General features: G+C 36.3%; 1 protein-coding gene across 1 annotated transcript in view; it reads right to left on the bottom strand.

The window, feature by feature from the left end:
- The window catches only part of LOC107710743 (angiopoietin-2-like), a 21501-nt gene extending 2747 nt beyond the window's left edge, over positions 1–18754 (bottom strand). The window contains exons 1-7 of the mRNA XM_016515585.1: positions 18408–18754; positions 12385–12531; positions 10764–10885; positions 7213–7445; positions 6851–6975; positions 4446–4547; positions 2643–2809 (exon numbers count right to left, since the gene is read on the bottom strand). Of these exons, the coding sequence (XP_016371071.1) occupies positions 2643–2809; positions 4446–4547; positions 6851–6975; positions 7213–7445; positions 10764–10885; positions 12385–12531; positions 18408–18689 (1178 nt within the window). The 5' untranslated portion in view covers positions 18690–18754. The remainder of the gene's footprint in view (positions 1–2642; positions 2810–4445; positions 4548–6850; positions 6976–7212; positions 7446–10763; positions 10886–12384; positions 12532–18407) is intronic.
- Between the last annotated feature and the right edge of the window lie 1153 nt (positions 18755–19907).

Here is a 19907-nt window from a genome sequence, read left to right as displayed (position 1 = left end):
GTTGATCCATCCCTTACACCTTAACCCACCCTTAAACCTACCCATACCAACAAACCTGTCCCTAACCTTACCCATATCCCACCTTAATAGCAGCAAAAGTGTTTTGCAATACAATATGAACACAATAAGTACATTGTACTTAATTTTTGATGTAAGTACATAGTAGTTAAGGCCACTTAATATAAAGTGGGGCCAATGGTGGTTTTAAATTGATTAAATGTTGAAAGTAAAGGCAATTATAATTTTAATCTTTTGAACTTTCTATTCATCAAAGAATCCTGAAAAAATTATGACCATTTCCTCAAAAATATTAAACAGCACAACTGTTTTCAACATAAGAAATTTTCTTGAGCAGCAAATCAGCATATTAGAATGATTTCTGATGGATCATGTGACACTGAAGACTGGAATAAAGGCTGCTGAAAAATCAGCTTTGCTATCACAGGAATAAATTACAGTTTAAAATATAATGGAAAACTGTTATTTTAAATTGTAATATTTCCAAATATTACTGTTTTTTGCATTTTTCTTTCCACAAAAGTTCTCCTAGACCCCCTAGCACCCGCATGGACCCCTGGTTATGTAACCCCCTGAAAATCAATACTTGTACAATAAATATTTGTATAAAAATTCCTATCATGCAGTCCTGGTCCTAAATCTATCCCTAAAATGTCTATGGTAGTCTATGGCTAAAGGTGTGCCAGGAAACTTTGCTACTACCACCTTCTCTTTTTTGCCACTTCTTATATGTCGAGTTCCAGCATTAGCTTGCTTAATCAGCTCAGACACAAATCCTGTTTTAGATCAATTAACTTAAATACTATACACAAAGGATCACTTTAACATACACTGTTTTTTATTTTCGTTTTACATAATCTTATGAAAGTGTCTACATCTAATACATCCACTGTTAACCCAGTAATTGGACCGGCTGCGAGCCTGTATAAGATACTAAGTGATTTATCTTTTTCTTTTTCTTATTTCAGAAAGCTCTAAGACTCATTAATGTGCATTCCAAAGACATTCGGCCTCCATTATCCACAATCCATTGTTGATGATGTCTCACTAGGAAGGACTGCAGACACACTGTGCCAGAGAAAGGACCACACAGCTAGGGACTGCAGGAGATTGTGTTGGCATGAAAACATTTTTGCACCATAGGTTGCTTGGCTGGTTAATCCCAAACAGGCCCAACACCCTCGGGACCATGCCAGGATTCTCAACACGCTAATAAAATGCACACTTACCATATGAGGTAAACTAGAAAACAAACATGGTGGGATTTGGCAAGTGTTTGTTCAGCATCTTCTCTACCTGTTTACACACACACAGACACACATTGGCGTTTCCATCTGATACCATTGCTGCAACACTCTCCCATTCTAGGACTGTATTCCAAATCATTTATTTTGAGTTAAATTTAATATTTCTGGTTCTGGTTCATTCACTGTATAAGTATGCCCACAAGCAATGCTGCATGTTTAATTGCATCCCTTAAGAGAGGTGTTTAACTCTGCAGTTTTCTGGCAAAGCCTCATGCTTGAAATTGTTTGCCCTGTTTCTCTTTTGTAGGCAGATCTGCTCCTGGGATCAGCAGACCAGAAGCAATATTGATGCTGTGACAAATGGTGGTTTACCCTAAATATAGCTCATCATTTTGACTTATGGGCACAAGTGCTTCTTATCCCAGAAAAATGACAAAGACAAGCCAAAAAATAAATTAAATGTGTCAATAACGTACTGAAAATGTAATTCACACTGCAAATCTAAATGCAACTCAAGTCTTAATCAGATTGTGAACACCACAATATGACAATGTTTAAAATAACTCTGGACAATTAGACACTGAACATATTCTACTTAAATGACACACAATATATAAAAATAAACGGCACTACTCCCACCCACTACATTTCATACAGAATAAAACACGGCTGTGATTAAAAACCTGAAATACTGTAGATTTTATCTTCTGCTATTTTGTTTTTCCAAAGTCACTTGTATCCACATAGGCGTCATTTACGGTGGAGACTGGTTGGATGTGTCCGCCAAGGTCGATTTTATTCCCATCACTTTATGAAATAGCTCACGTCTGTGATGCTAATACATAGGAAGCATCTTCAAATGCTGTGCAGGAGTTTTTAATTTGGGAGAGGGTATTAAAATGAGTCTGGCTCTGGAATTCATCATTTTTAATGTTTTGTTGAGTGATTGTTGCAGTTGCGATCAGTGGAGGAAAGCGCTCTCGACCGCACACTGTTCTGCCACCTCCCTTTCACTTTCCACTGCTTGTTATCCATTCCAGTTAAATTACAATACAAAATGCAATCAAATGTTTTCCTGTTGCTGATTTTGGCTTATTCAGATAAAAAGTTATAGGGAACCCTTCATACTTAAAGAAAAAAACAGTGCCATTAGACCAATCATATCTGATCTCAAATTTATCTGAAATACATAGAAATGGTTGTAAAAAATGATTGGTCCCTCAAATCATTGTGCAATGAGAAGTTTTATGTCAAAAACAAAGCAACTCAATGTGCTAATAAATTGGTTTAAAATATTCTTAAACAATTTTCTTGAAAATAGGGAAATCCTCTACTACTACTTCAATACATGACTGAAACTATTTAATATTTTGGTACCTGTAATTCTTATCCTCTCCGTCAATGTAGAAATGGTCATATTGAGAATAAGCCTGCTGTCCCTCTGCGTCTTTGAGGTGGACCTGGAGAGTGTAGTCTTTTGATGTTGTAAGCAGGTGGATGACATCATTTCCTAACCAGTGTTCTCCTGATGGATCTCCAAATCCCTATGTCGTATGTGAAGAAAAGACAAAAAAAGTTGCTTTATCTGCTTGACATACATCTCATTTTAATCATCTTTGACAAACAACCTGAAATCATTCATTTCCAGTGGTGAGTAGTACACTGGAAAAATGTGGCATACGATTTACTTAGAAACTATTTTCACTCAAATTGCTAGTAAATTTCACAAAATGTTGAAGTACAAAATGAAATGATATTTTCATTATCATTATTTACAATGTACAGGAGCTGTGTGTAGTTCAGATTATTTGCGAATGCATAATTTTCAGATCCAATTATAAAGCTTTGAGTGCGTTGAAATATTCTAACGTTTATGACTAGACTGTATGTGACTGCCAGATGGGATGTGATGATTATAATAAAAACTAAGAGTGTGAGATGTACATTACCAGTAGCTTTGCATTAATATGCTAATCTTTAAACACTATTTCTGTAAAATAAGATGCGGTAGTGCAGTTGGGCATTCAAATGCTTCAATGCACACGTTATCAACAATCTAGAGGGGCTCCCCACTCCCACGCTCCATCTGGGGCCAAGTAGTTATCATTCACTTGTAAAAACATTTTTCTTGGGAAAACAACAAGGAAAAGAGAAAACAAAACTTGTGCGGTTCTGACGCACTCCCAGGGCAGCCATAGCAATTTGTCTGTTGAAGTGGCCCAGGTGAGATGAATTACCACTGTTTTTGCATTTAAAACTCAATAGTTTCCAAACAAATCAGCTCTCCAGGGAGTTGTTACTTTTACAGGTAGAAAACACTGATTTTTAAGCGAGCATTACTAACAATGTGCTCTCTTTATATTCTGTGACTTGTTTTAAATAATGCACGCAGTGTGTGAATGATGACATCCTACTTAAATTCAAATGTCTTTTCTTATCTTTTCTCTTCTCAAGACTCAAATGACCCTGTGACCAAATTAATATATACTTATCCTCCCAGATAGGGAGGGAATGCAGGTGTAACAACATGGGAGACATCGGAATGCAGAGAAGGCCAATCAGAATTCTCTTCCTCAGGTCAATGGGGTCACAAACACATCAGTATTCTATGGCTATACACGTCAGACACCACGCATGAGATAGACTTTCTCCATCAGTGCAGGTTAAATATGTGTTTTAAATGTTAGGCGCCTCGGATTAATGGTAGCAGACGTTTGCATAAATCAAGAAATCTCAATAAGGGATAGACAGGCTCACATGTAATTTATACAGCATGTCTTCATTAAAGGAGTGATCATACTTTATTGTCTAAAGCAAAATCAAGAAAAATTATTTTTAAGCAATCTTTAATGATGGCACAAAATCAAATTCCTACAGCTAGGTACTTTACAGTGTTCACCTTGTCATATATGATGCATGGCAATATGTTTTTCCAAAAAATTGTTGTGGAAATTTACCAGAAGATTTTTCTACCCCATCTTTTTCAAGACATATGAAGACCTGCTTAATGCGTGATAAAAACCTAACCTGATCAGAGACACAGAATTGCATTTAAAGAATTCGAAGCCAAACTGTGGAAAGACAACCACATTCCTCATCATTCCGCTATAACCTACGAATACAGTAAAATGGATTAAATGTGGAAAACGCTCTAATTAGCATTGGACAAGTGGTTCCTACCAGTTTGTAATCATTCCAGCCACGGTTGAAATCGACTGATCCATCATAGCGATGCTGAAAGACAGTCCAGCCTCCCCCTTTAGTTTTCATGTCACAGAACACCTGGTCAGAAACAACCACACAGAAACACATACATGCCATAAATATACATATATACTTTGTAAATGTATACTTTTAACAATGGAACAAATGAAGTAGTGAACTAAATGAAACATTCCTTTTCTTAATATTAATATTAGTGTAATATTAGTGGCAAAACTATGGTTTTCAATGGGTTATTTGATTAAAAAAAATACTGAGAGATCCTTTGCCAGGCTGTATTTTACAAAGGACAGCTGTGGTAATTTTCCATTATTTCATTATTACAGTAATATTTTGGTCAGAATTTGGTCAATATTCTTACACAAGCTGCAGTTAAGAGATTTGACTGGTCAAACTACTGTAATTTCCCAGGATACGCCACAAAGCACATATCAACTCATGATGTTTTAAATAAGGAGTCATTTAGGATATCTTTCGTACCTCTGTGGGTTGTCTACACTGACAAAATCAACTGATGAATGGTATATTCCTCTTGAATTATTAGCACACATTTTTCCTGTTTAACACTGTAGATTGACACAATCTGTATTGTATAAAGCGCTATATAAATAAAGGTGACTTGACGAGACTGGATCACACATTCTGTTCCTGTCCACAGTGAGATGGTAGGTCTTCAGGCTATATGAGTACTCTGTTGGGTTTGTATTTAGCTTTTGTATTTGGTTAACCACTGTGCAATAAACTTGCCAATGATGAATTGTACCCATTTTAACCATACAGCACAAACAAAGTCTCATGCAGACATGTTTGGAACATGAGCACACTGGTCTTGGTGAAGGTTAAACACTTGAATGTACACTCAGTGCTTTTTTGCAATTCCACTGAAACTTTTACTAACCATTGATTTGGTATTGAACACAAAACAACTTAATAATTTACTGTTTTGAGGCAAAAACAGTGAATTAGTATGAGCTATGAGCAGCAAAATGAAATAATAAAAGGGCAACTCATTGAATTCCATCATCTGAATCCATCAAAACTAATTAAAGCCAATCCCATAAAGGATTTTATTCTCAAATATTAAATATTTCTAGCTTGTGGGTGTCAAGTGAAAACATTCCAATATCCTCTGTATGATTTTTCTCCAATTTTCCCAGCTGTTTTTTGAGAAGAATTAAGCTTAAGGAGAAGGCAAAAAGCAATAAGTTCTTCTTGGCAAAAACAAAAAGTGGGATAACATACATTTCCATTCCTTGGCGGAACCAGCTCATTTAGCAACACATGATGCTGGTCTTTAGACCGTCCACTGTGAAACTTTAAACGGCTAATCAGGGTTTAAAGACAAAGCATTAATGACATCTGTAGAAAGGTTGCTTTTGGGGAGTATGAATTCATTGCATTCTTATTCTGCACAACATATCCTTCTATTCGCATAACAGATGTGAGATAGTCTTTTTTCTTCTTCTTCTTCTTCTACTAAAACTTCAGCTTGTTTCTGGCAGCAAAAACCTATTTGAATGTATCAATAAGTGAGCATCACCGGTCAAGATTTTCCAGGAACCATTTGTTATCAGTAAACTTCTATCAGCACTAATCAATATCCCTCATAAATATGTTGTCATTATGAAAGCAAAGTGAGGTAGAAAAAATAGCAATTTGAACTCTAAATGAAAAGAGCCACCCAGTGTGCTTCTCTGAGGGGTGGCACAGAATGAAAGGATGGTGATACTACATATACCAGCTCACTCTCACTCACTGCATTAAACCCTGTGTTGGCAGGAAGCTTCTGAATCTTTGCCAAACACCTGGCTCCTATGCCCACAGGAAATGGAGGGGAAGACGAATGAGTGCACAGGAAAATAATGAATAACAAAAACAATTGTAGTCACATTTTTAAAATGTTCATCACCCCAAGAGCCTGCCAGAAATTAGATTTGACTCTGGAAGTCAAAGGCAAAACACAAACCTTTAGAGGTTTTCTTGTGGTTCAGTAGGGCAAGATTTTGACATAAATATGGGTGCATATTCACAGTTAGATGCACCGAGAATTGGCCTGAAGGAAATGTTTCTCTGACTTCTTGATTTGGTTTTCTGATCCACATGACATTTTCATCTTAGCCTTTTTTATAAGACGTACTGAAATTGCAGTATATTAAAACATGTTGTCCTTCCATATTATAATTTAGTCCTCAGAAACAACACAAAGAATTAAATGTCAGGAGAGCTCAGTTTCTTCAGCAATCAAGATACATGCCAAGATTCATGCTTTACAAAATGGTTTTGTTTTGCATGCAATATGTAATCTTTATATATATATATATTCCATCAAAGTGATACTAAAAAAATGGTTACAATCTACAAACCTTAGTTTTCTGGGTGGAGTTAGGAAGATGAATGTTGTAAATCCCACTTTCTGTAACTCCAGATTTGAATATCTCAGCACAGTCTCTGAACTTCAACATCTCCTTTTCAACTGGAGTGGAAATATCTGAAAATACATAGGATATTATTATGTTTGTGAAAAAGAAATAAAAGCACACGTAGGTCCTTTATGGTATTTTGTTTGGTTTAATCAATTTTGATTGACACCGCAATCTTCCTGGAAAATTGCTTGAGAGACCACCACTGGGAATTTAAGCAGTTGCCCAGTTCAGAGAGACTCTTTTGTTCCCACTGAGCTGGTCGTATGCAGCTTAGCCTTTGATAGTGTGAATCTGGCACTAACCGTTACTGTAAGTGACCATAGCCAGTAGCTGCTGCACTGTGTCAGAGAGTGTGGCCTGCTGTCGTTGGAGCAGTGTGCTGTTACGAGTGGAGCTGGCCAGTTCTCCCTCCAGCAGGCTGACCAGGTGATTCTGTCTGTCTAGCAGCTCCAACAGCTGCTGTTTCTCCTGCTGGATGGCCTGAAGCTCTCTGCTGTGCCTGGCCTCCATGGAAGCAAAACGCTGTTCTAGATAGCTAAGAAAAAACAGGCTGGTTCATATATGGTCTTGCTATTTGCATATTACAAGCTCAACATTTTTAGAAAACTCTTTATAGAACATGGTGGATTTTTCACTGTTTGTATCACTCCACTTGTCTCTTGTTAGTGCGTAGCAGGATGTAGTATGTCCAGATTTTATTTACACTACACACATTCTTACTATATAGAACATACTTTGTTAACATACTCAGTCAGTATGCAACTTCAGATGCACCAGCTGATTAATTCCGAAATTAAACAACTTTATGAGTGAATCACCGTTATTTACTAAATCAATTAGTTCAACACTGATTCGTTCAGGAATCAAAGGCCACTATGAGCTGAAATAGAAATAGAACTGAAACTATTTTCATTGGCGGAGCAAAAATAAATAAAGTAACAGAACAATATTGTCTAAAATGCAGGTTTCTCAATATTAACTTCAAATTTGTTGACCTCTTGTATACAATTATATCACCAAATTAACACTAAACATAACACCGTTAAATAGTTGCACCTCAGGTTATTCAGAGTGAAGACACTGAAACATACAATATCAACATATCTAGTATGTAGATACTTACAGGTGCATCTCAATAAATTAGAATGTCGTGGAGTACATATGCAGTAAATGAACATACTTTCCAGAAGGCTAAAAATGTTTTTTTTATTGGTCTTAATAAGTATTCTAATTTGTTGAGATAGTTAATTGGTGGGTTTTTGTTAAATGTGAGCCAAAATCATCACAATTAAAAGAACCAAAGACTTAAACTACTTCAGTCTGTGTGCATTGAATTTATTTAATACACGAGTTTCACAATTTGAGTTGAATTACTGAAATAAATGAACTTTTCCACGACATTCTAATTTATTGAGATGCACCTGTATATGTAAGTTTACATAAATGTAACTTTAGAGATGCATAAATCTTTATGAACCTTTTGAAGACCAGAACTGAAATGGTTGGAACCGTTGCCACAAGTGACTGAGTTCAGTCAAAGTCCCTATGGTTCAAAATATTAAGATTGAATCATTTTACTGATTTTACTGATTTTATCTCATTCAGCAAAATTAACTTACTTTTATTCAAATCATTTTGTTCATTTCATTCATTTGAGCGGAGTTAAATTAATTTGCAATGGCTAATTTTCAATAGCTAAATTCCCTGAATACTAATTTTCATATTCTCATTTATCAGTAAATGATGAAAGACATTTTTAACAGCAAATTTATTTATAAAGAAAGTCCAGGAATTATTATGTTTTACCATTTGGATTACGGGAAGCACATAAATTGTGCCCTTAGACACAATTGTTTTGTCTTAATATATTGAGTGTCATATCAAATCCTAATTTTTAATACTTCACTCTGTGAATAGCTGTTTGTTGGTTCCTGCCGCTCTCAGCACAGACGACACCCTTGAACGAGCCTCTCAGATTCCACATCACACACCTCTGTGAGCCTGAGAGGCTGGTAGACCTGTAAACACCTGGATACCGCTGCCTTTCACAGATGGTGTTGTTGCCTGGGCTTCTCTATCAAAATCAAAATCAACACTCTGACAGGCTGTGTGAGCTGGCACCGTACCAAGCTCCAAATAAAGACAATAAATCCCACAGGCCTGATCTTTACGAGTCCAACTAATGACTTTGCAGCAGTTTTTATTGAAACGATCCACCCACACATATTGAACAAGCTACTTTCTGCTAGTCGAAAGAAACAATCCCTAAATCTCTCTTTGTTTGCTGTTTCTGTTCTTCCAGCATGCATCTTTTCAAGGAGCTCTGCACTTGTCATACTGTCTGAAAATATACTAAATTGTTGTTTTTTTTAAGATGATTGTTTTTTAGTCATCTAAACATTGCTGTTGTTAAGCTGCAGCGTTATTGTAAAGCACCTTCTCTCAAAAGAATCTTGTCAACGATATTTAAATCCTGAATAGATTATCTTACTGTCCCATTTTCAGACAGAAAGTTTAAGTTTCCACAAAAAGCTTGCATATTTTAATTTGGGTTAGCAGAAAGATGCATAATTACTGAGCCATACTTCCCCAAAGACCAACAGGGAAAGATGAAAACGCATTTCCTTTATTACTGGCACTTGACAGCCAATTTACTGTCACAGAGTTCTGTTTTTCTGTGTCAAAGGTGTTTGCTGCTCTGCAACATCACTGTTTATTTGAATGCAATCATAAAGTCATAAAAGAGATGTGAAACAGGTGATGCTTGTTTTAGAACTTATTTCCAGTATATGAAATAGAAAACACCTGGAATAAACAGGAAAAATGAAAAATATCTCTCTTAAATCATTGATGAGATGATTTTGGTGCTGTTTACACCTGATATTAAAGGGATAGTTCAGCCAAAAATTAAAATTATGTCATCATTTACTCACCCTCATGTTGTTCCTGTATGTCTTTCTTCTGTAGAACATAAAAACTAATTTTTGAAGAATGATGGTAACCAAACATTTTGTTTCCCATTGACTTCCACTGTATGGGTAAAAAATACAATGGAAGTCAATGGGAACTGAATCTTCTTGCTTACAGACATTCTTCCTTTGTGTTATGCACAAGAAAGAAATGCACACCGGTTTGGAATGACATGAGGGTACGTAAATGTTTACAGTGTTCTTTGATCATTTACTCACTCTTGTTCATCTACAAAACACAAATGGAGATATTTTTAAAGAAACCTGATAATTATTTGTACCTCTATTGAAAGTCCATTCTACCAAGATATTGTCTTTTAGTTGCATATAAACATTGATCAAAGCACATACATAGAGCACATCAAATATGGTAAACAGCAGTTCAAATGCGCTTACTTAATGCACAATAACAAACTTCATTGGTTCTTGCACATTAAGCAAGTAAGTTTTAGTTTCCATTTACCATATTTGATATGCTCAATATACTGTATGTCCATTGATCAATGTTTAATACTAGAGGTAAATAAAGATGGACATGGGGTACAATTTTATTTTATTTTTTAAAAAGGGCAAAAAATACTATATAAAAAGAAGGCTGTAAAGATGTAATTAATATTCATAGGTACTATTGCGTATTACGTGGTTCTAGCACATACACATTTCCATCGAAATGTATACACAAATATTTATGTATGAATAAATTTAGAGGTATAATATCACAGATCTTTGGCATCTTGCAACCCGTTTGCCTTTGAATCCTGTTTCAAAAATACGCATGTATTTGCATTTGCAAAAATACGCTTTTGCATTTGTAACAACTTTAGAGACAGCACTCACATACAGGAGGGTGTGACTTAGATGCTGCACATTTCCAGACGACTCACCTGTTTTTGTCATTGAGGCGGGAGACCTCCTGGGTTTGCTCTAAGAGCTGCTTCTCCAGCCGGTTGGTGCTCAGAGAGTATTCCAGCAGCTGGATCTCCAGACGACTGGTTTGGTTCAGCACCTGCAAACAGGCCCACATGACAGACAAGCGGAAAGAGAGATTACCTTTAAAATATTCAAAGACATGGGAGAATGATGGTGCTTTTCTTGTCCAGCTACTGTGGTTTTCATCTTTGCTTGAATGCAAATGTGCAGGATTTCATTTTTTTCCCCAAGAAAACGCTGTAGTTAAATGTTGAAGGTAGTACCAGATGTTCCCCTGCAACATTAAGTTTGCCAACTTTATCCAAGAACAATGTTTGAAGTTTCATTTCTGGAAACAAATACAGTATGTTAATGAGTTTTAATCAGGGTTAAAAGAATAGCTCACCCAAAAATGAAAATTCTGTTATTACCTTTATGTTGTTCCAAAATCCAACTTTCTTTCTTCCACAGAACACAAAAAGGAATAATCCTGTGCTGGTCACACTTTTCCATTCAATTACAATGTATTGGGTCTCATGCACAACGTACTGAGTCTCATGCACTATATTCCAAGTCATATGATAGTTTTGTGTGAGGAACATCAAAATGTTTATGTATTTACTGACAATCTTCCCCTTCATTAAGCTGTAAACCACTGTGACCAAATCTTTTGATTCACTGAAACAATTCGATTCCGGGGGAAAAAAATTGGACAGGTCCTATTCATTGTATCTGCATACAAGGCTTCAAAATCTCTCCTTTTTTGCACCACAGAAGAAAGAAAGTTATGGATTTGGAGCAACATGAGGGTTAGAAAATAATGACAGATGGTTCATTTCTGGGTGAACTGTTTCTTTAAGTTTGTGAAGCCATAATCAAATCATCCAAACACTCCAAAAGTCACACATAGATCAGCAGTGATTATCCCATCATGCCTGTTCCTTCAAACAGCTACATGTTTTTTCAAGCAGCTCAAACACAGCAAATATACTGTAAGCCCTAACAAAAGCAGCCCAATATTTTTTCAGGCTGTACTATGATGTGCAATGAACTGCTGACTGTGAAAAAATTAGGGCAAAAACATAGCAGTGTGAAACAATCACTCTTTGAGAGGATAAACACTATAACTGTTTTAGTTGGGCTATTTTCACTGTCTCTCTGGTTCTTTTCCAACACTACTATGCAAGGCCACTAAACCCTGCTTCTGTTGGCCATGAATTCAGTGAAAACACACACACACACACTATCCAAAATGGGCAGCAGTGCTTTGAGTGTCAAATGTGATGCACTGAGGCCTAATTTTGTGAACTCGCTTACTGCACAAGATAAAAAATTCTCAGCCATTGAGCTCAAAGAATTTAATTTAATTGTGAGCCACCAATGCAAATTATTGAGCAGTTTGCTTATTATAACAGAGAATTTTTCGAAAAATGATGGCATGAGAAGTGCCCACTTTTCATGGCTGCTTGTCTTCTAAATGTGGTTTAAGCAATCAGAGATAAAGCATTTCACAGCAAAGACAAACTGAAGCTGCAGTTAGAACAGGGGTGCTATATGTTTGTCTGGATGCTGTCAGTCTCATTTGATCAGCCTCACCTGTGTCTCCACATCTGTCAGTTTGCGTGTGTTTTCTGCTGATTGGCTTAGAAGATTGGTTCCGATCTCCAGCATGGTGGCTGTCTGAGTGTGAATGACATTCCGCTCCATCTCTGATCGCACGTTCTCCTGAATATAGCTCTCCAGCTGTAAACATGACATAAGACACATCAACAAACATACACCAACATCTCCATCTACTAAGCTTGTTAGCCTCACAAGAGCACATATCCCAAAAAGCTTTCAGCATAGGCAGCATAAAAGCATGCTAACTCAAAAGCCTTTTATATTGTTTATGGTGTAATAACATATATATATATATATATATATATATAAATATATATATAGTTGCAATCAAAATTATTCAACCCCCCAGGGACTGTAATAATTTACATAGGAATGGAATGGGAATGAGCCAAGATTGCATTAGAGAGGTGACAGAAGCTTGAAAGCACTTAGAGGCAACATAACAAGGTTATAAAGAATAAAAGATACAAAAGTTACATCTACAGTAAAAGTAACAAATGCACAGTAAAAGTAACAAAATTTACATGTACAAAATGTAACTTTTGGGGGTTAAATAATTTTGTTCATGAATGTTTAGAGCCAATTTAAATTTAGTTTCATTACGTTCTTAAAATAACTCAAATGTGTATAAATCAATTTTCTATAATAGTTTACTGGTGGCTTTTATATGTATATGTATATATATATATCTTTATAACCTCCAATATACGTTGCCTCTAAGTGCTTTCAAACTTCAGTCACCTCTCTACTGCAAAAATCTACTGGCCCATTCCCATGTAAGTTATTACAGTCCCTGAGGGTTTGAATAATGTTGATTGCAACTGTGTGTATAAATATGTATATTTATGATGCCAACAGATACCAACAGTGGTATCACACTGATCCAACAAAACCAAAACCCAACTAAAGAAATGTATCAGTTGATCTGTCGGTGGTTGTTGGCATCTGTCGGTGTAGTGTGAATTAACCTTTAGTGATAATGTTATTTAAACTTGAAAAGTTCATGAGAACTTTTCCAACAGGCCAAAACAACACAAAAACAATCAATTTGAAATACATGGTCGGAAATCAACGCTAAAACAAGTACTGTACTGTACAATCAATCTTACTGACAGTGCTTGACTCCCTTCGGACAAATTAACTTCAGTATACACTGTACAATCCTAATGAGGCAATACAAATATGCCCTCATCCATCTTCAGTGCCACTGTCCGCAACCAAACAACATCCTACACAAGAAGCCATGACACTGTGTGCTTCATACCATGTGCACAATACATGGCATTTTCAGCCATGACTACTGTACCACCGTGCTGAAACACTGATGAGAGCGCCCTTGGATACACTATGTTTTGTTCGCTCAGTTTAATTCCTCATTGACTGTGATATGAGGGGAGGCAAAAATAAATAAATAAAGATCATGACCATTTATGCGAACTATAAAATCGAGGCACCAAGCATCTGAGAGTAATAAACAGATCTCAGATTGATGTGGCCTTTTCAAAAAATGACAAAAGGGAAGAGAAATCCTGTCATATATTCACTGTACCATGTAATTTCAACGTTTTTCTGAGGACGATTTTTTTGCCCGTCCCTAAGTAGGTGAGCTTCGCAGAAAACTAAAGTGGTATTGATTAAACCACCTTTAATCTTTCTGTTCCGTCACTTTCAGTAATGAACATTCAAAGAATTTTAATTGAGTTAAATAACAAGTCATAAAAAAAGAACTGAATTAAAAAGTGGCCAAGTCCATTTGTATTTTTCCATTTCCTGGAAAATTAGATTTATTATTAAAAGGGGCCAAACATGAACACTCCAGGCTCTCTGTGAAGCTTTACTGAAAACAATAGATGGGCCTACTCAAGGACAGTTGAGCAAGAAGAAGAATTATTTTATTGTACAAGACTGAACACACATCTTTTCTGTACAATGGCATTTCATAGTGATCACATGCTGTCAAGATCCAGAAACGAACTACAAAAGTAGTTTTGGCATTATGACATTTGGTGATGAAACACATGTGAATCAATGATGTTTGCTGTTACTGACATTCAACCTGCACTATTGGTGCCATATTTAGTATACAAGTTATATGGACTAATTTTCTGTTACTTTTTAGTAGCTTTAAAGCCATGTTTACTATGAATTATCATTTTATGGAAATCAAAAATGCATTCAGGTTTGGAAAATAATAACCTTTCATTTTGGGTTTGAGCCAATTCTTTAAAGGAATATTTCCCCAAAATGAAAATTTGCTGACAATTTACTCACTCTCAGGTCATCCAGTTTGTTTCTTCATCAGAACAGATTTGGGGGTGAACTATTCCTTTAAAGGGGTCATATGATGCGATTTCAATTTTTCCTTTCTCTTTGGAGTGTTACAAGCTCTTGGTGCATAAAGAAGATCTGTAAAGTTGCAAAGACTAAAGTCTCAAATCCAAAGAGATATTCTTTATAAAAGTTAAGAGTCAGCCACGCCTACCTAAAACGGCTCGTTCTAACACGCACCCACATGTCTACATCACGATGTGGGAAGATTGCATAACGCCGCCCAAATGTTCAAGCAAAGAAAGAAGGCGTAACTTTTATCCTCGCTGTAGTATTGTTGTTGCCGCCGCCACCATGTCGGACGCGTTTCAGAAAGGCGGGGCATAGAAAAGAAACAATAATGTACAGTATGTGGAAAATAATGTGTTTTTTTAACCTTAAAACCGCATAAACACATTTCATTACACCAAATACACAAAATAATGTTCTTTTTAGCAGCATCATATGACCCCTTTCATTCATTTTAATTAAAAAAAGGCTCAATAAGCAAGCAGAAGATCTGCCTTAGGAGATTATTTTGGATTAGAACGCAGTGTTAAGAACGGATGTTGGAAAGCCAAGAAACTGTTACAACTCCTGCCAGTAACTTTTCCTAAAGCATGTCTTGACTGTCATTTTTCTACTCTAAATTATTTTTTGAAAGCTAAAGTTTAAAAATAGCTTCCCTAACACTTGCAGAAATGTAACCTCATTCTTTTAGGACTTTGACTAAAATCTGTCATGTAAGTGTAATATGAATTGCAAAAAGAAAGATAAGCTGCAAAGTGAAACTGATGAAGACCTTAAATTTGGAGAGGGTACTTGGTTTTGGTCTAAATTTCCCATGCATTTATAAACACCTCCTATTGATCAACCACAGGATGAATGTGATTCAACAGAAGTCAGGCACTGAACAAAAGTAAATTCTTCCAAAATAGCCTCCGACATGTAATTCAGCATGCTTGTCCTCTCGTTGGAATTTCATTGAAGAACATCCAGGATTAGCTCATGTTTTCTTCAGGGGGGTTCTTGAAGACCCTGGGGGTCAGATAATCATGTGGGAGTATGGTGTGTGATACAAATACACCATCTCATGTGTGGCCTCTGGCCCGGAAAGTCTAGTAATGCATATGCAAAGCAGATCGTCTGTGGTGTTGAAAACCCAGTACAATTCACTCAGCAGCGGGCCAGAGGTCAACGCTCTCCAATGCTCAGGGAGCTGCTGCTCCTACCGCGCACTGCACTCAATGACCAGAGAGGGAGTGAAATAATAATTTATACAACATTTGGCCCGCTGGTGAAAGCGTGCATATAGGTATGTCAAGATAGTCTGTCTGGAAAGCTTTTTATGAGATATAGTAACTACTTTACCTTTTTCCCCCCCATACCTCCTACTGGTATCTTGTGCCAGATGTATGGCCTGTAAAATGAAAAGTGAGTCAACTCATGAGTGTTTTGACCCTTTTTGTAATCCTTTGGCATTTCAGGAACATTTATGCTGTGCACGTATGAAACTAAGCCCACTCCGTCTCCATATTTATGGAGCAAACCAATTGAAGGCCTGAATAACGAGACAGACTTTCCAGACGGCCCATAGTCTGGGTGACAAACAGAGCAAGCCAAAGCTTGGACATGTAACATATAGGCCATGTGATTTTTTTAGCAAATGACAGGAATATATTAGCAGTACTGGGTGTTCTTGCTGTTCAGAGGACCTAAATGACAGAATCTGCAAGTTGCGATGTGACAAGCAATGACCTTCTCTTTGAAACGTATTGCAAATGGCACAGAGATAAACTGACTCAAAACACACAACTGATTTGAATTACTATAGGAAATGACTGTGCCATAATGTTATCAGACTTTAAAAGACCTTCCCTGCAAAAACAACATTATCTCAAACTTCCAAACAATAATCTACAGGATTTAACTGCTGGTATCTATGTTGGTAAAACAGCAAAACCCTAGTCAAACAGAATGCTTCTGAGATAAGCTTGAACTATGTTAGCCAGAAACACACTGTAACAACGTTTATCAGGAACCCTAAAAAAAAATGGTGACAAGTTAAATGGACTTATCAAAGGAAATATATTACTTGATACGACAGCAATATTTTTTTATTCAAGCTTTGGATAAAAGGACCTGCTAAATGAATAAATGTAAATGTAGTATCAACCTGACTTCATTTGATTACACCAGCAAAAGCTATTTTTAAGGGGTGAGATCAGGTAGAAATAGATATACTTTTTATTTTTACAGAGCACAATCAATGCTGCTGTTTTATGTAGAACATTTGCTCTGAAAATATGACAAATAGAAATGGATCTGACTCTTAATGGAGGCCAAATCCTTTTCTTAAAAAGGTTTCTGATACTGACAAACTGTCCGCCAGCTTAAAAAGATCTACACATCCAGGAAATCTTGCTTAAACATGTTCAAGATTTACCTCTCTCTCTCTTTCCTTCCCAAATTCAATAACCTTATGAGGATAATGTGTAATGCAGATTGGGACACATCTATTAGTGCATGTGCATAAATAATGCACATAAACTTGCCCTCAAGTGCTTTGGCTTCAGAATTCAGAATTCACATTAGAGTGGCGACCCAACAAAATATCAAAATTATTTATTGTACGAAAGTAAACAAAATCTCTGTACAATCAAACATTGTATAACAAATGTATTAATATTTCCAAGAACTCCAAAATTATCCATGATGTAGTCTGAACAGGACAAATATTTACAATTTGGTTTCTGTTTGGCCTATAATTCACTAGACAAATACATTGTGGTCGACAAAAACCATGTTAGTCTGGGTTGTATTTCCTTTCACAGCTTTGTTCATGGTTTTCAAGGACGTCACACAACCTGTCAACCTTCTACCAAGATTTATTTAGTTTTAATTCTTTTTTTTACATTTAAAATTCTGCACTTCAGTTTCTAGGTCACTAAAACAAGCAGTTTTGGGACGCTGACCATGTGATCTGCCTTGTCATACCTAATTTTGTAGCATAATACCATAAAGTTTGATTGTATGATCAGCCTTTGATTTCAACAAAAACGACAGTGTTTTCTACTTCCTTTTAAAAGTTAATAAGCCTATTTATCTTGCTAACTTATCTTGTTAGTTATCATTTAGCACAGGGGTTCCCAAACTAAACCGAACAACTTCGATCTAAAATATTTCCTTGAAGGACCACCTAAGAATTAAAATTTGTATTTCAATCATTAAATGACACATCTGCATATTCACGGTTCTCTGATGTCAGTTAATGAACATGGCATGCAAGTAAACAAAATATCTAAGCTTTTTTAGTAAGCTTATTATTTTAATAATTTCCATTTTTTTATATAGGGCTGCAGCAACTTGGCCAAAAATGATCTTTTGTTCTACATTTATATATATTTTATATATTTATATATTTATATCTATATTTTGTTCTACATTTTATTTGGTCATATATTTGATTAATAATTAATTATCTTTTCGTCAACTCTCGAACACCCTGGAGTTCCCTCACAAGCCCCCATTTTGGAAACCCTGATTTAGCATTTTTGTATTTAGCAATTTTTCCAGCTGTACACGATCAGGCCGAATCTGCAACCTAATTTGAGAACCACTGGTGCAATTAAAGATGAGAGAGAAACACAGACAGAATGAGGTTTCGGTGGATGAAGCTCATTTACTACCTTCTGCAGCCACTGTGTATTGTTCTCTGTGGCACTCTCTAGGGTCTCCAGCTTCTTTTCCTGCCAGGTGGGTTCAGCGTGGGGTGACTCTGGAGCCGAGGGCGAGTCCCGCTGGAGGAAGTTAGTCACCTGGAAGTCCCCCGCAGGCCGGCACCGCTCCACCTCTGGAAGGATAAAAGTATAGCTGCAGGGGCCATGCTGCACCTGGTGCTGTTGTCTTTCCGAGCCAATCGCCACAGCCACTTCTGCTGCCAGGTAACACAGACACAGCAGCCAGCCCATCCCAGGAAAATGCTGACGGTAGGAAAGTTATAATCCAAGAAAGGATGAAATCGTGTGGGCAATCCTACAAGCAGGTCAGATGAGAGCGTTCACTCGGATTTGCACTTGTCTAAACTTTTCTGAAGTTCGGAGTTGAAGTTCTGCTTCTTGGCTTCTTTCTTTTTTCCTGTTTCTTTGCTTGATGAGTAGATCCAGAGATATCTTATTCTACAACAGCACACTTGTAGTGCTGTTTGCCAAAAAATGCAGTAGATTTAAAAGCAACACTGTCCAGACGACAGCCTGGAGGGGGGAGATTCCTGTTTCCTATTCCTCGCTTACTTTGTGCTCAGCACAGCTCTGAACCAGAAACATCCTCTCTTTTTATTTACCCTCTGAATTGTTTTTCAGTTTCCCGCTCTAGGTCTGTACTGTCCTCACTGACTCGTTGCGACTGCCCGGGGTTGGAGGCTTTGAGTTTGGGAACTTCTGAACTAAGTGCCAGAGCTTTTTAAAGACTGAATCTAACATCCCCTCTTTTGACATACCCCCTGCCATGTCTTTCTCAGAGCAATGGCTTATGGGTCCACACTTGCACCGCTACACAGGAAAAGCTGGACATTGTGATGTGAGACAATAATGGGGGTTAAACTGGGATTTTTGGAGTTTGGAGGCTATGATCTGATGGTGATTCTGGAGCCTCTTTATGGTGATTTTAAAATTTGGTAAAAATACACTGAGGTCCAAAAGTCTGAAATCAAAGTCTGAGAAAATCTGGGATTATATATATATATATATATATATATATATATACGTCATCTTGCTTGGTATAAATGCTTGGAAATATTTCACGTCTTTAAGTCCATTCATTAGGCTATTTAGTGCATTATTATTATTATTATTATTATTATTATTAGGGAAACAATTTAAACATATTACATATAAATTGTATTTTTTAAAAGTAATTTTAAAGTTATGAGTTTATATTTATTAAAAATAGGAAATAAAATTATAATTTGGTTTTAATTCTTTTTTATTTAAAAATGTATTTAAAATTCTGCACTTTAGTTTGCACTAGGTCACTAAAATCAGAAATTCTACTTTTCACTCAAATTTTTATGTTGAATAAATATCATTTATTATAAAAAAATTTAATTAATTAAAAATTAAAATCTACACTATTAAATATAATTCAAGTTATATAATGTTAATATGACAGTCTAATTGAACAACAAAAAG

The sequence above is a fragment of the Sinocyclocheilus rhinocerous genome, unplaced genomic scaffold (assembly GCF_001515625.1).
Source record: "Sinocyclocheilus rhinocerous isolate Xijiao unplaced genomic scaffold, SAMN03320098_v1.1 scaffold492, whole genome shotgun sequence".
NCBI classification, from domain to species: Eukaryota; Metazoa; Chordata; class Actinopteri; order Cypriniformes; family Cyprinidae; genus Sinocyclocheilus; species Sinocyclocheilus rhinocerous.
The sequence above is the reverse complement of the archived record's forward strand: the minus strand, read 5'-3'. Positions and strand labels throughout refer to the sequence as shown.